The sequence below is a fragment of the Carassius gibelio genome, chromosome B3 (assembly GCF_023724105.1).
Source record: "Carassius gibelio isolate Cgi1373 ecotype wild population from Czech Republic chromosome B3, carGib1.2-hapl.c, whole genome shotgun sequence".
In the NCBI taxonomy this organism is placed as follows: Eukaryota; Metazoa; Chordata; class Actinopteri; order Cypriniformes; family Cyprinidae; genus Carassius; species Carassius gibelio.
In genome coordinates, this window is record NC_068398.1 from 32,250,592 (window position 1) to 32,267,693 (window position 17,102).

The window sequence follows — 17,102 nt, forward strand, 5'->3', positions numbered from 1 at the left end:
TAATTCAAATGAATATTAACCCTTTTCTCAAATCAAGCTGTTCTCAGATGCTTGGCTGTGTGATGTCACACAGACCCTGGTGGCTCTCACGATTGTTGATTTACACTAGCGTTTTACCTAAGACCACCCTGAGTGAGCTGTCAACAGTCCTTCCATTGTTTCGACACTGGAGCAGATGTAAGAATGTCTCCTAAGGGATAAGGTGCTTTGTTGTTAGGATGTAATAATGAACATAGCAGTCTTCATTTACTCCCGTCATCTTAGCCGCTGAAGACGCAGTGGATTACATTTGTTTTTGAAGGGAATGCAACCTGGTTCTAACTAAATACATCTATGTTCGCACAAATAATTTGTGAGTATCATTTTTATTTATTTATGAATCTTTACTAATTGCCTGTCCTAATAATGTGCTAGTTAGCAAGTTTAACCCCACAGAAGAGAGGGGAGGGGTCAGCAGAGCTAATTTGCATTTAAAGCAGCATGCAACAAAACGAGTTGCTCTGAAAAGAGCTGTTTTTGACAGGGTAAACAACAACAACAACATCCAGTTGGCACTAAGGCTATAAATGTATAATCCAGTTAATAGTATGTACCTTTAAAATACTTATAGTTGCACAGATTGTGTGTGTGTGTGTGTGTGTGTGCGTGTGCGTGTGCATTACAATACTGTTTTATTTCCCTAAAAAGTCTTTACTCATTACATTACTCATTACATGGTTACTTTTCTAATGTATTGTTACTTTTGCATAACTTTCTAAAGTTGAGCTGGGCTTGCTTGTTTTGTTTTTAATATAAATATATATATTTTTGACAAATGTAAAAGTCCTTTCACACTAAAAGTGAAATGAATAAGCCTCAGGCTAAAGGAAATGTAAATTCACATCTGTACAATAGAGAGAGCAGCTCAAACAAACCTTTAATATGTGCTCACATTGCATTAAGAATAGGACAAAGGAGAAGAAAGTTCAACACTCTTCAGCAATAAAAAAGAAACACGGATGTTATGTTTATCTAAAGTCATTTTTACTTATTATGGTTGAATTGGTTCATTGAAGGTCAGCAACAAGTCAATTTGATAGTAAAATGGATTAAATTCTTGAAGCATATTTGTGTTATTTAGCATTTTTAATTATTGCAGGTTCTGCATATTCTAAGTTTGCATTTAACTGTTTTGATGAATACTGAATCTGTTTTTGTGCAGGTGAGATGAGTAAATGCATGTTCACATTTAGTCTAGAACTGCATTTACAATCATGTTTATACAGGACACACTGCGCCTCTGCACTCCCAATTTATCATGGGGAGGGGGGGGGGGATCTGATATTTCCTTTTCTGAAATTAAAAATGTTTTACTTCACTAGTTACTTGCAAAAAGTTATCTGATTACAATTCATTATCCCCAGTATTGGTCTTAAAGTCACATCTGACCCTCCAATCAATTCCTGATAGATGATTGATGTTAAAGTATCATGGTTAATTCAGTAACTCCATGAGGTCGGCAGTGAGGCTTTAAATGTGTCTAAAAATGAATAAGCAATACTGAACATTTCTTTAAAGTAACTGTAATGTGTTCTCTCATGGAAACATACATGCATTCAACACAAGAAATAACAGCATTATTTACAATTTACAAAGAATCACTTCTCTGTGAAAATAGCATTATAAATATGACTTACATAAAATAAATATGCAACTTACCAATGTAGATTGAGTTTTTGTAAAAAAAAAAAAAAAAAAAAAAATGTGTTACAGAACAAAGTAGCATTTAGCAATACCTTCACATCTCTGTTGTTTTAGTTTTATTTATTTTTTTGATTTATGTTTTTATTATTTTCATGAGACCGCTACAAAAAAGTTATATTAAAAATAGTATTTTTATATTAAACATTTTAACAGTCTAGAGTGACTTCATTTGACAGAAGTACCCACAAAGGAGTCAGCTGTAAAGAAAAACTATACATAAATAAAGAGCACAACACCCTCTCCCAATCGAGTCAGAATTTGCATTGATAAAACTGTGATCAATCGCCTTAAAGTCAGTACAATGGTGGTTTATTACACAAATGGGAATAGCACTCAAACAGTGTAATTTTGCTTATTTTTCCATTAAGACACTAAGAAAAAGATGTCCCACGAGTTGATACAGAGTGAAATGAGTGAAATCCCCATTTTAATACAATGTGAATGAGTTCAACTGAAAGTACACCAAGAAGGCATAGAGACCGACCTGAGTAGCAGGGTCACATTCAAGTTAACTTGTGACTGGAATGTGACTATGAAAAGTAGGATGAGTTTTCTGGAATTAGCATTTCATCCAGGATGTGTGAGCATCTATACACTTGGTACCATAGAGAAATAGCTCACCTAAAAATTCTGAAATCATTTACTCACCCTCATGTAGTTTAAGAATGTTCAACAACATCCAAACTTCTGTTTTTGTATAGAAGCACGAATGGATGTATACTGCTTCAGAATTCTTAAAAAAAAAAATACTCCATGTGATCATAATATAGTTCTGTCATGACTTCTGTCTGAGGGATTGCCAGAGTAATGTACATGACAATGTTAATGTGTTTGGTCTTGAAGGAATAGATCTGCTATGCTGTCGTTGCGACAGAGCAAGTACCGAGACTTGCTACTGCTAATACATTCACAACATGCTTCTGTGAGCATGTAAGAAATATTGCTGCTGCAAATATTACACATGAAATAACCCCATATAGCAAACACGAATCCCCTCGTAGCAGATCTATACAGGTGGAGCTGGGCAAGGTGGAGGGTTTTGGAAGCACGTTGCGAACTGCTACAGCAAGCAGTAGTCACATATTTGAATGTTGTACATACTGCCTGCTGACACAGGAGAGAACCAATCAGCTGTGCCATGTGATAATGATGTCATTTGTTGAGATTGATTTAGAACTATTGAACTGCACCATCTAGAGTTTCATGCCAGAACTCTGTATTGTAAGGATCATATGGAATAATATGATACTTTTATGATGACATTATGTTTTTATGGTCTTTGGCAGAACAAATGACCATAAACTTTGACGGTATCAAAAACAGAAGCTTGGGCATGTTTGAGAAGCTACCCAGTTGTGTTTTACTAAATAAATAAATAATTGTTTGGAATGGCATGGGAGATAGTAAATGGTAACATAATTTACTATAAGGCTAATACTATTCCTTAAAACACTATTAATAGTATATATTTCTTTTATTACAACTTAGTCATACCCAGAGAATGGAGTTGGGTTTAGAGCAGGTGATCCAGTGTCTGTCTGTTCGGAAATGTCTGTTTTTAAGATTCTTGAGTATATCTATATATTTTACATGTACTTCATAAACTCTATAATCTGTGATACAGATTATAAACTCTGTAATCGATAATCTCTGTTCTCTCAATCTCTGTATTTTCTTCCTCTGAATGGACATATAATAACTCTAATAAACTTGTGACTAAATATATTGGTAAAAAAAAGACATTAAAAAACACAAAGCAAACAACAATGCTGAAGATCCGTAAAAATGGATTACATTCGTGATACTTTTATGACCAAAAGATAAATTAAGAGCAAAGATGCTGGTGTACCTTGTCCTGGTTAAATGGTTCTTCAGTACTGTCACTGGTACTGTGTTGTGTTGGGATCAGTTTTTAACAGTCAGCAGCCCATGGTTTAACTGAGGTGGATCTGACAAGAGCTCCATTCCAAATCTGGGCGTCTCCACCATCTCCAAGCTGCTCAGTGATAATAGTATATACTGGAGCAAACTGGACACCAACTGAAACCAACTGAGGGGATTTGGAGATGGAAGCCCCAAGAGATTTGGCACAGAGCCCCGACTAAAGGCAGGCTCAGCCTGAGGTCAAAGCTGAGGTGGGTAAAGGGGGTATGGGGTTGGAGGTATCAAACGGACTGATGGGAAGCATGGTCCCAACCGGGAGCGAGTTCCTCCATGGTATTTAGCTGCCGCTGCTGAGCATGCCCAGTAGCTTGCTTGGGTCCATGCCCTGCTGATGGGCCATCTTCTGCACGTCAAAGCCCATGTGCATGAGGAACTGGATAACGTTCATCTCCTGTCCCGTTGACTGATCCCGGATCGTTGGGCACGTTGGGTTGCAGTGAGGCCACGGACAGCTGTCGATCAAGTGCACAGGGCAGCCTTTGGGAGGGGATTTATTATTTCGGCTGTTTTCTTGTAGACTGCGGTCCCAGCAGTGGAGAGCTCTGGGTAGAGATGTGCCTTTGACTTGAACATCAGTCCAGTAACTACAACAAACACAAGAAGGAAGAGCCAGTCAATAAGCATCCCATTCATGTCATTAATGGAAATGAACAAAGGCATAATTTATGCTAATGGGGAAATAACTATTTGAACTTAATTTAAATAACTAGAAAAGTGGTCAAATACAGTATATATATATACTCCTGAAGTAGTTGAGATATACAAAATTCAAAGAGATCACTTACTTTCTTGTTATGAATTCATGTGAACATAAATGTGTGTTGGCTGTGTGTGTACACATCCACCCTATAATGATAAAAATACACCCTGTGTTTTTTATAATTCAAATGAATATTAACCCTTTTCTCAAATCAAGCTGTTCTCAGATGCTTGGCTGTGTGATGTCACACAGACCCTGGTGGCTCTCACGATTGTTGATTTACACTAGCGTTTTACCTAAGACCACCCTGAGTGAGCTGTCAACAGTCCTTCCATTGTTTCGACACTGGAGCAGATGTAAGAATGTCTCCTAAGGGATAAGGTGCTTTGTTGTTAGGATGTAATAATGAACATAGCAGTCTTCATTTACTCCCGTCATCTTAGCCGCTGAAGACGCAGTGGATTACATTTGTTTTTGAAGGGAATGCAACCTGGTTCTAACTAAATACATCTATGTTCGCACAAATAATTTGTGAGTATCATTTTTATTTATTTATGAATCTTTACTAATTGCCTGTCCTAATAATGTGCTAGTTAGCAAGTTTAACCCCACAGAAGAGAGGGGAGGGGTCAGCAGAGCTAATTTGCATTTAAAGCAGCATGCAACAAAACGAGTTGCTCTGAAAAGAGCTGTTTTTGACAGGGTAAACAACAACAACAACATCCAGTTGGCACTAAGGCTATAAATGTATAATCCAGTTAATAGTATGTACCTTTAAAATACTTATAGTTGCACAGATTGTGTGTGTGTGTGTGTGTGCGTGTGCATTACAATACTGTTTTATTTCCCTAAAAAGTCTTTACTCATTACATAACTCATTACATTACTTGGTTACTTTTCTAATGTATTGTTACTTTTGCATAACTTTCTAAAGTTGAGCTGGGTTTGCTTGTTTTGTTTTTAATATAAATATATATATTTTTGACAAATGTAAAAGTCCTTTCACACTAAAAGTGAAATGAATAAGCCTCAGGCTAAAGGAAATGTAAATTCACATCTGTACAATAGAGAGAGCAGCTCAAACAAACCTTTAATATGTGCTCACATTGCATTAAGAATAGGACAAAGGAGAAGAAAGTTCAACACTCTTCAGCAATAAAAAAGAAACACGGATGTTATGTTTATCTAAAGTCATTTTTACTTATTATGGTTGAATTGGTTCATTGAAGGTCAGCAACAAGTCAATTTGATAGTAAAATGGATTAAATTCTTGAAGCATATTTGTGTTATTTAGCATTTTTAATTATTGCAGGTTCTGCATATTCTAAGTTTGCATTTAACTGTTTTGATGAATACTGAATCTGTTTTTGTGCAGGTGAGATGAGTAAATGCATGTTCACATTTAGTCTAGAACTGCATTTACAATCATGTTTATACAGGACACACTGCGCCTCTGCACTCCCAATTTATCATGGGGAGGGGGGGGGGATCTGATATTTCCTTTTCTGAAATTAAAAATGTTTTACTTCACTAGTTACTTGCAAAAAGTTATCTGATTACAATTCATTATCCCCAGTATTGGTCTTAAAGTCACATCTGACCCTCCAATCAATTCCTGATAGATGATTGATGTTAAAGTATCATGGTTAATTCAGTAACTCCATGAGGTCGGCAGTGAGGCTTTAAATGTGTCTAAAAATGAATAAGCAATACTGAACATTTCTTTAAAGTAACTGTAATGTGTTCTCTCATGGAAACATACATGCATTCAACACAAGAAATAACAGCATTATTTACAATTTACAAAGAATCACTTCTCTGTGAAAATAGCATTATAAATATGACTTACATAAAATAAATATGCAACTTACCAATGTAGATTGAGTTTTTGTAAAAAAAAAAAAAAAAAAAAAAATGTGTTACAGAACAAAGTAGCATTTAGCAATACCTTCACATCTCTGTTGTTTTAGTTTTATTTATTTATTTTATTTATTTGTTTTTATTATTTTTATGAGACCGCTACAAAAAAGTTATATTAAAATAGTATTTTTATATTAAACATTTTAACAGTCTAGAGTGACTTCATTTGACAGAAGTACCCACAAAGGAGTCAGCTGTAAAGAAAAACTATACATAAATAAAGAGCACAACACCCTCTCCCAATCGAGTCAGAATTTGCATTGATAAAACTGTGATCAATCGCCTTAAAGTCAGTACAATGGTGGTTTATTACACAAATGGGAATAGCACTCAAACAGTGTAATTTTGCTTATTTTTCCATTAAGACACTAAGAAAAAGATGTCCCACGAGTTGATACAGAGTGAAATGAGTGAAATCCCCATTTTAATACAATGTGAATGAGTTCAACTGAAAGTACACCAAGAAGGCATAGAGACCGACCTGAGTAGCAGGGTCACATTCAGGTTAACGTGTGACTGGAATGTGACTATGAAAAGTAGGATGAGTTTTCTGGAATTAGCATTTCATCCAGGATGTGTGAGCATCTATACACTTGGTACCATAGAGAAATAGCTCACCTAAAAATTCTGACATCATTTACTCACCCTCATGTAGTTTAAGAATGTTCAACAACATCCAAACTTCTGTTTTTGTATAGAAGCACGAATGGATGTATACTGCTTCAGAATTCTTAAAAAAAAAAAAAAGTCCATGTGATCATAATATAGTTCTGTCATGACTTCTATCTGAGGGATTGCCAGAGTAATGTACATGACAATGCTAATGTGTTTGGTCTTGAAGGAATAGATCTGCTATGCTGTCGTTGCGACAGAGCAAGTACCGAGACTTGCTACTGCTAATACATTCACAACATGCTTCTGTGAGCATGTAAGAAATATTGCTGCTGCAAATATTACACATGAAATAACCCCATATAGCAAACACGAATCCCCTCGTAGAAGATCTATACAGGTGGAGCTGGGGAAGGTGGAGGGTTTTGGAAGCACGTTGCGAACTGCTACAGCAAGCAGTAGTCACATATTTGAATGTTGTACATACTGCCTGCTGACACAGGAGAGAACCAATCAGCTGTGCCATGTGATAATGATGTCATTTGTTGAGATTGATTTAGAACTATTGAACTGCACCATCTAGAGTTTCATGCCAGAACTCTGTATTGTAAGGATCATATGGAATAATATGATACTTTTATGGTGACATTATGTTTTTATGGTCTTTGGCAGAACAAATGACCATAAACTTTGACGGTATCAAAAACAGAAGCTTGGGCATGTTTGAGAAGCTACCCAGTTGTGTTTTACTAAATAAATAAATAATTGTTTGGAATGGCATGGGAGATAGTAAATGGTAACATAATTTACTATAAGGCTAATACTATTCCTTAAAACACTATTAATAGTATATATTTCTTTTATTACAACTTAGTCATACCCAGAGAATGGAGTTGGGTTTAGAGCAGGTGATCCAGTGTCTGTCTGTTCGGAAATGTCTGTTTTTAAGATTCTTGAGTATATCTATATATTTTACATGTACTTCATAAACTCTATAATCTGTGATACAGATTATAAACTCTGTAATCGATAATCTCTGTTCTCTGTATTTTCTTCCTCTGAATGGAAATATAATAACTCTAATAAACTTGTGACTAAATATATTGGTAAAAAAAAAAAATTAAAAAACACAAAGCAAACAACAATGCTGAAGATCCGTAAAAATGGATTACATTCGTGATACTTTTATGACCAAAAGATAAATTAAGAGCAAAGATGCTGGTGTACCTTGTCCTGGTTAAATGGTTCTTCAGTACTTTCACTGGTACTGTGTTGTGTTGGGATCAGTTTTTAACAGTCAGCAGCCCATGGTTTAACTGAGGTGGATCTGACAAGAGCTCCATTCCAAATCTGGGCGTCTCCACCATCTCCAAGCTGCTCAGTGATAATAGTATATACTGGAGCAAACTGGACACCAAATGAAACCAACTGAGGGGATTTGGAGATGGAAGCCCCAAGAGATTTGGCACAGAGCCCCGACTAAAGGCAGGCTCAGCCTGAGGTCAAAGCTGAGGTGGGTAAAGGGGGTATGGGGTTGGAGGTATCAAACGGACTGATGGGAAGCATGGTCCCAACCGGGAGCGAGTTCCTCCATGGTATTTAGCTGCCGCTGCTGAGCATGCCCAGTAGCTTGCTTGGGTCCATGCCCTGCTGATGGGCCATCTTCTGCACGTCAAAGCCCATGTGCATGAGGAACTGGATAACGTTCATCTCCTGTCCCGTTGACTGATCCCGGATCGTTGGGCACGTTGGGTTGCAGTGAGGCCACGGACAGCTGTCGATCAAGTGCACAGGGCAGCCTTTGGGAGGGGATTTATTATTTCGGCTGTTTTCTTGTAGACTGCGGTCCCAGCAGTGGAGCGCTCTGGGTAGAGATGTGCCTTTGACTTGAACATCAGTCCAGTAACTACAACAAACACAAGAAGGAAGAGCCAGTCAATAAGCATCCCATTCATGTCATTAATGGAAATGAACAAAGGCATAATTTATGCTAATGGGGAAATAACTATTTGAACTTAATTTAAATAACTAGAAAAGTGGTCAGATACAGTATACATATACTCCTGAAGTAGTTGAGATATACAAAATTCAAAGAGATCACTTACTTTCTTGTTATGAATTCATGCGAAAGGCAAGCCGGAGCAAACATGGCACTGGAGGTAAAAAGTAGAGCATTAGAAAAAAAGAAAAGAAAAAGGTATTCACGTCAAAAATTAAAATAAAAAAAATAAATAAAATTAATGCTTTGTTCACAGTAAGAGTCTTTGAAGGACATGTCAAACTTACGGGACATCCTTTAGAGTGTTCCTCAGTTCAGTACCCAGATTCTGAATATAACGCCATTGGCCCTCTTGGACGGGCTGTCCCGTAAGATGAATGTTGTCTACTGTTAGCTGGGCTTCATCGAAAAGCCACTGCACTATGAACACAGGGCCTGTGACAATGAAACATTAAACTGGGTTAACAAAAAGTAACCAAACTCAACAGTGTCTGGAATGAACTAGTTGAATGTGTCTGGCTGTGGCTGGTGCATATTATGTCCTATACTCACGTTTAATGGTAGGATAAACTTTATATCCAAAGAAGCAGTTCCATTCTTTTCCTTCGTAAGCCTGCCGGCATCGCTCAGGTACCACACCGCCCCAGTATCTGTCAAAAAAAAAAGATAGATTCATTCAGTCAAGTTCACATGTACAGTAGGTGGCCAGCCTATCTGGGCATTACCGCCGCTGTAATTAGCGTATCTGTAATTCAGTCGCGTGTTAAAATCATTCGCGAAACTACCGCCAGGTGGCGCAAAGGGACGGATTGCGAAATGAATGTAATTGTAACGGTAACTGTATGTGAAGAAAAAATTAATCATGAAATGCTATTGGTATATGGAAGACTGTTCACAGCAAATTAAATATCCAATGCGATTTGTGAAAACATTTTTTTATACGGTAATAAGAAATGTAATGTTCTTACTTGATTCCTCTCTTGATGACCTCTGTGGGGGCACAGTTGATGGGGTCCACGCAGTCAGTGCAGCGGTATTGTTTGTTGTCCAAGAACCAGCCAGAGTCGGACAAACCCCTGACCTGAATGTTTGCGTGACCCAACTCCTCCAGGAGCTCAGACACTGGGTCCACGTTCAGCAACACCCCAGTGCCACCCGCGCTGTGGACAAGACGTATACATTCAGTCAACATCAGTCAGGCACAACACACTCAGAAACCATCGTCTGCAATGTGGACTCACCTGCTTCCAGCTAACAGCAGTATCTTAGCATTGTCCAGACCCTTTGTTAGCAGATCCTTTACAACTTCCTTTATGATCAGTGAACCCATGAACGCATAGTCATCTACACATAATAAAAACAAACAAACAAAACAAAACAAGTTAATTAGAGCTATTGCTAACTAACTTACGTAAGCTTGGACTGCCATACTGTGATAGTATCAAGTGGTGATATATTGATACTTTGATATTATAATGAAACGTTTTGGGTCATTATGATTTTTATTTATTTATATTATAACTTTTATTCAGTGATAATGCATTGATGCAAATTATGAGCATTTATACTTTTTTTGTTTTTTTTGTCAAATTATCCTCCAAAAACCTCCAATCTTGGTTTCTATTTTCAACACTGATAATAATGAGAAATGTTTCTTGAGCAACAAATCAACTTATTACAATGGTTTCTGAAGAATCATGTAAAACTGAAGACTGGAGTAATGATGTTGAAAATTCAGCTTTGCTGCCACATTAATACATATAAAAAACCATATATATATATATATATATATATATATATATATATATATATATATATATATATTCACTGAGACCAAATACGTCTGAGACCACTAGAGAAAGACTGCATTAAATTATAGTAATGATATGATTATAATAGTGAAAATATCTTATTGATTATTCTTGTCATATTCCGTAAATACATTTTAATTACAAATTATATTATAATGAATACATTTCATGAATTTACACTTGAATTGGCATGAAATCTACAGGATTGTTCTACAGCATAATGAGAATATTCTGAATGAAAAAAAAAACTTTTATACATAGCAGTTACCTATAAATAATGTCAAAACCTATTATTATTATACTTTTTTTTTTACATTATTTTTCTCTCAAATTAAAGGGACATTTCATCTGTGCATTGTAAGCTGTGCATACCATAGTAGTGAATGTATCATCTGTTAGGTGAGGAGTCTTACTTTGATCAGTTTTTGGTGTGGCTCCACTCCATACATCACTTGAGCAATATGGGATGAACCTAAAAAGTGATAAACACAAAGATATCAGGTCCAAAACCATGCCAAAATAACCTTTATGAAATCACCCTCATTTTCACAAACATTTATACTGAGATACTCACACCATGTTGGCGTTCCACCAGTGTGGGTTTTCCTCTGGAAGCGAAGACAGTATTCCTGTGCCTAAAGTTAAAATAAAGACATGCATATTATGTAATTAAACAAAATAACAGAAATTTGAATAATCTAATTTAAAAGTTTTGCATTTTATTGTGCCAAGTGAATAAACCTTCATAGTGATATTATTAGAAATGGAGTTTGAGTTGGCATTTCTAACCTGTCTTAGTTTGTGGCCAACTGGAGGAGCTCATGAGCCTCCTCATGGTCTCGTATCTGCTGTTACAGTTCTCTTTGTTGAAGCAGTACCAGCCACCTGCAGAGAGAGACGACTGTCTTACACGATCTTCCTGACAGATACACACAATGATGCAAAAAAAAAAAAAAGACTGAACGCTCCCGAAGTTATTCTAATAAATGAACGCTTCACACTTACCCTCCAGAAATATTAACCATCTTCTGCTTCCTTTGGACTCCTTCAGATAGTACCTGCAATAAAGCAGATAATTACATTAAACGTACATTTTTGTCAATACATTCAACGGTAAACTTTAACCACATTTCAACACAAGTTATTTTGAAATTACACATTAAAACATACTTAAGTCTTATAAGTGGGTCAAAATGCACTCTAAAGTTTCATTTATTATAAATTATACCAGAAAACATTTATATTTAATTGCTACAATGCAATATTTCCTCTTGATTATTCTATGCAATGTTCACAGTATCCACAAGAGGGCATTCAGCTATTGTGTAAACTCAGTCTATCTCAAACTTTTTTACTTGTGTGAGAAAAGTTATAGTTGTGGTTCAGTTTGCTACTTTGAGGGGAATCAGTCGGCCTTAATTAAAGACAGCTTAATTATGCATTCAATTTATGCCACTGGTGACCGCATTTTTGGCATATGGTGAACATTTCTCACTGTTGTCCACCTCACCACTAGTACTTACACACTAATGATTTATGCTCCATTACATTACAACTTATAAAGGTTGGGCTACAAGTCTGCCAGCCCGTGGAAACTTAAGTTTTACATGCAGAAATATTAGGACAAGCCTAACTCGTTTCGGTAGTAGGAATGGTTTTGAGTTCCAGAGAACCTGGGGGATCCATGAGCGGAGTCCATCCATGTGTAACAGCATATCACACGACACACAGGAGACCTTCTCTACAAGCTCTGAGTGACTGCAGATCTGAGAAAGAGCGCAGGCCGCTGCCAAAAAAATATTGCAGCTTTGGTGCATTGAAGAGCGTCTACGGTGAGCGTGTTCCCAGAGTCAGAGTTTATACCAGCTCTGATTCCCTGCTAGCAAAACGTAAAAGAACTCTATAACACAATGATGCTGGAGAATAGTATGATCAAGACCCAAAATCAGGGTTGCCAGGTTTTCACAAGAATCGCCCAATCCCTACTCAAATCTAGCCCCAGTTAAACATTTATTTCAGGGGAGTAAAAAAAATGTTTTCAGTGGAGTTCCCCTGCTAAAATTCGCATTCCAGGGGGAAATTATCATGTTATTGGAGTCGCTGTTTTCAATGAAAAGCTTACCACAGCAACAGTGTTAAATCAGTCCAATTCCGTGGGAAAAACTTATACTTGGCAACACTGTCCAAAATGACCTTGTGAAACAAGGAAATGCGGTCCAGGATATATTGACAGATTTCTAAGATTTTATATTATTTTTAGATAGCATTGTTGTTGTTATTATATAATTATAGATTATTTATCACTGGCAACATTGGCATATATGCTGTACTGTCGCAAGGAAGAGTTACGCACAGCTGGATCTAATTTTACTACTTCTGTACATCTGTCCCCACTTTTACATTTTAACTTTTTAACTTAAATGCTTAAGATTTCAGTTTAATACAGCAGAGGCTCAGGCATGGCATGTAATGATGTGTCTGCTGCCTAATATATTATTCATATTGTTAAAAAAATGTACATAACAAAAAATGTTGAACATAGTAGTTATATTGTAGTCTAAACCCAAGCGATATCTTGCCACAATATCATAAAACCAATGAACCAATATCCCGCTCTTATAAGAATTGTGTATAGCGATTGGGAAACAATGCCAATAAGCTCATGTGGTTTTGACCTCAGTATCTTGAGTTTCAGTCACCAGGTATGCCAGAAAACTAATGCATTCAAAAATACCAATGAGTTGAAAATCAATGCAATACTTGGAAGGTGTCGGTGGATGAATGTTGATGTTTCAGAACTGGTCATTGAAACCCTATAATGATTGACCATTACTCTGAGGACGATGTGCCCCTCATGGTGGTTTTGAACTTGTTCAGACATTTTTAGACAAATAAACTGAGTTTTTTTTTTCTGTTATAACATCAAATAAAATAAACAATAGTTATAAAAAACCAGTCTGCAAAAGCCAGTTGGAGATGCCACTGATATCAGGCATTTCTACTATATATTTGCCATGTCTACTTCAGCTACCCATCAACTCCAGTGCAGTCATATTGCTATACTGTAAACTATAGATCATATCAAAGCACATATTCCCCTCTTATTCTGCACCAACCCCTCCCACCTGTCACTGTATTACTATTTCTCCAAATGATTCCCAACCAAATCTTCTCAACCTGCGCAACTCGCTCTAAGATCTTAGAATATTAAAATATAGTAGCCTATGCGTATAGTTTGAAATACCGCAGTATAAGAATAATATGACTCTTCTGACTATGTAAAAAAAAAAAAACGTACAATCTTTCAGTTGATAGTTTATGGCAGTGATGGCTCGAGTTGAAGTTTTATTGTATTCTAGTAACAATAACGGATGAGACTATGTGTGAATCTGAGCGCGCGGATGACGCAATGCTGCATGCGCCTGTGATGCCCAAATATTGGGTTCCCTGTGGTTTCTGATTGTAACCGGCTTGCTCTCTTACCCTGCTGGGGTCCCGTCGTTACAGGTGACTGATGTATTCTCCAGGAAATGTAGCTTCATGTCGTAGTCGAGCTTCTGGGCCGAGCAGGGGTAGAGGGACTGCGCCAAGTTCTTCACCTGAGTCATGAAATTGTCCATGTTTTCTTCAACAGCTGTGAAGTCCAGTGAGAAGCTCTCGGTGGTTTCCGCGCGGTCCCGGTAATGAGCGGAGGGGAGCGCTCGCCGCGGCTGCGGGTTTCGCCCTCCGCGGAACTTCCTCGCGCCGAGCGCGCCGGACTGAGTCAGACTCAGCAGCATCACAGCCCAGTGAAAGACATCCAGCACCCTTACGCTCCTCTGCGGCCGCCTGCACTCCATCACTGAAAATCCTGAGAGGGTGCTGGAAATCTGCAGAACCGGTTACATTCAATTCAAAAGCTAAACAGTTATACACAAAGACAACGTGACTTAAATGGGATGAACAGGTGAGCTTTCTCAGTGCAAAACGTTGGAGTCCTTTAAGTTTTTTTTCTTTCTTTCTTCTAATGTTCTACAGACAGGTTCCTCCACTGACATGAAACTCCTAAACGGACCGTGGCGTGCTCTTCTGTTCAATACCTGTGTGTTTAAGCGCTCCGGGTTTTAACTCCGCTTTCTTCCCCGTGGGCCAATCGCCGTGGAGGGCAGTGAAACGGGGCGTGATCCAGTCACGCTGATTTCTGTCCTTTGCATTTATTGAAGAAGAAAAAATATGCCCATAGTTTGGTCCTTTTGATCTACGATATTTGACTTGATGTGGTAGCTTTTATTGGCATTGAAATGCCTGTTTCCTAATCCACGCGAATTTATAGAGTGAGAATAAGACACGGCTTTCGTGCTTTGGATAATAAAAAACAATATAGGCTACTTTATTATTAGGTTAGGTAGGCTACTAACCTAATAATAAAATAGCAATATTTCTTAAATAATATTAAAGTCGTATTTGTTATGTTAGTTATATGTATATATAAGCTACTTATATATTCATCATTAGATGCCTTAATGTTATATATGAAATATAACATTTAAATATATTACATTTATTTTGCAACGAATTTCCTTCACTAGGTAAAGTGTAGTTAGCTCATCTGTATATATATATATATAATTTCTTTATTTTTTTTTTATTTTCTTTCTCATTTTGTCACTGCGAACTTATGCAGGTATTTTTGTCAGTATAAAGTTTTCGTGAATTTTCTTAGAGAGTCTGTGGTCGGTATGAAGCCCCCTCAGACTTTCCCTCTGCTTTGGAGTCACAAAGGAAACCAAAACTTACAGGGAATGCCCATTTGTGGCTAAATTAAATGGTTCCTTGCTAGAGTAAATTAAGTTATATATATAATGTCAATCAATCAATCAAATCGTCACCATGGCTTGTGCTGATCTATTCATTCTTCTAGCTTATTTGAATTATGTTTGATTCACTCGAGACATTTAATCCTCTCTGCCTTTACAGTGATGTCTTCATTAAAGTGTTTCACACATCGCATTAATGTAATGGGGTTCGCTGGGTTCCTGCTTCGGCCATTAATCGGCCATTGAGCGGTGAGATAAAAGGGTGTCAAGTGGCTGGTGTTAACGCGACGGGCGACACTTAACTTTACACAAGCCTGTTGTTTCAGACCACTGCTCTCACTTTTATGCATGCAGTGCCGTGGAAACGGGGGAACTCGCCCATTGGCGTCGATTCATTCCGTCACTTACCTCGAGTCCTCCTTTGTTCAGATGCTAAACACTTGAAGAATAGATCAGTCATGGACCATTCAGACGTAGACACATGGACCATTAAACACTCAAACACACATAGGTAGGTCTGACCAACGCTGGCTGCAAAAAGTACTGGGATACTTAAACTGAATATATAAATGATTATGATGATGGTGATAAATAGCATTAATTTGATGATTAAATAATGAACTTGAACCGACTTCAAGCATAACAAAGTACTAGCATGCGTTTACAATGATTTGAAATGTCATTATTTTAAAGCAAATCAATAACTAACAAACTAAATATATAACTTAATACTTGATGATTTGCTTGATTCCACAACAGAAACAGAATGTATGCTGTCAATTGTAGTATTGAAGTATTGAAGTAACCATCATGATGTCATTTTGACATTTTGATGGAATTTTAAATGATGTACAAGATTCAGAGAATATTGTTTAATAGTTGTGTTTATTCTCTTGTAGCATATATATATATATATATATATATATATATATATATATATATATATATATATATATATATATATATATATATATATATATATATATATATATATATGGGGAGTAAAAATATTAGCAAAAATAAATAAATCATGTAAATTCATTGGTTTAAAAGAGTGGGAACAGGGTTAGAACCGAAGCCTGCAGACTCTAACACACCTGTCCGTCACCATGTCACCACCTTGATTAGCTGCTTCAGATGTGTTTGATTGTGGTAGGAGCTGAAATCTACAAGATGGTAGCTCTCCAGGAGCAGGGTTGAAGACACCTGCTATAGATTAGATTAAGTTCTGAAAACAAATTTAGGGTTGTAGAGTTTGGAAAATGTTTTAGTCAAAAAGGTTAGAGTTATAAATGTACATACATCTTAAAAAAAAAAAAAAGACATATCAAGAAATTACAAGGATCTATGACGCTGATGACCGCTGAATTTGCGTCATCACAGTCTTATGAGTCATGTTTCATTTTTTGACCGGAATGAAAACAAGGCTAAAACAAAGCTATGCGGGACGCAAATACAGTGTGTTCAATGAATCGTACTTTTGTTTAACAACATGCCAGATGTTCCGCTGGCGAAACATATTTCTGAGAAGAAAAAAAAGATACTCCATAAAACTGTTTTTAATTGTTTGAAAATTA

The 17,102-nt window shown here is 36.9% G+C and overlaps 1 protein-coding gene across 3 annotated transcripts; it reads right to left on the reverse strand.

The window, feature by feature from the left end:
• Positions 1-2,852: 2,852 nt before the first annotated feature.
• Positions 2,853-14,789, reverse strand: notum1a (notum, palmitoleoyl-protein carboxylesterase a). 3 transcript variants are annotated; one of them, XR_008153095.1, is made up of 12 exons: positions 14,213-14,789; positions 11,735-11,787; positions 11,519-11,614; positions 11,304-11,364; positions 11,143-11,201; positions 10,160-10,262; positions 9,887-10,078; positions 9,471-9,568; positions 9,206-9,353; positions 9,025-9,072; positions 8,147-8,825; positions 2,854-3,592 (listed from the first exon to the last, which is right to left on the reverse strand). XR_008153095.1 is itself a non-coding variant. In XM_052552109.1 (11 exons), the coding sequence occupies exons 1-11, from the start codon at positions 14,566-14,568 to the stop codon at positions 3,965-3,967; spliced, it is 1,521 nt and encodes a 506-aa protein (XP_052408069.1). In that variant the 5' UTR covers positions 14,569-14,789; the 3' UTR covers positions 2,853-3,964. The 3 variants fall into 3 exon arrangements, 2 of the variants coding, with proteins under 2 accessions (XP_052408069.1, XP_052408068.1); XM_052552109.1 differs by lacking the exon at positions 8,147-8,825 and having other exon boundaries at positions 2,853-4,271; XM_052552108.1 differs by lacking the exon at positions 2,854-3,592 and having other exon boundaries at positions 7,969-8,825.
• Between the last annotated feature and the right edge of the window lie 2,313 nt (positions 14,790-17,102).

Excerpts from the sequence above, each read along its gene's own strand:
- notum1a (XM_052552109.1), bottom strand. The coding sequence starts at position 14,568 with ATGGAGTGCAGGCGGCCGCAGAGGAGCGTAAGGGTGCTGGATGTCTTT. Across the intron at positions 11,365-11,518 it reads TTGGCCACAAACTAAGACAG|GCACAGGAATACTGTCTTCG; the intron begins GTTAGAAATGCC and ends TTTTAACTTTAG. Across the intron at positions 10,263-11,142 it reads CACACCAAAAACTGATCAAA|ATGACTATGCGTTCATGGGT; the intron begins GTAAGACTCCTC and ends TATTATGTGTAG.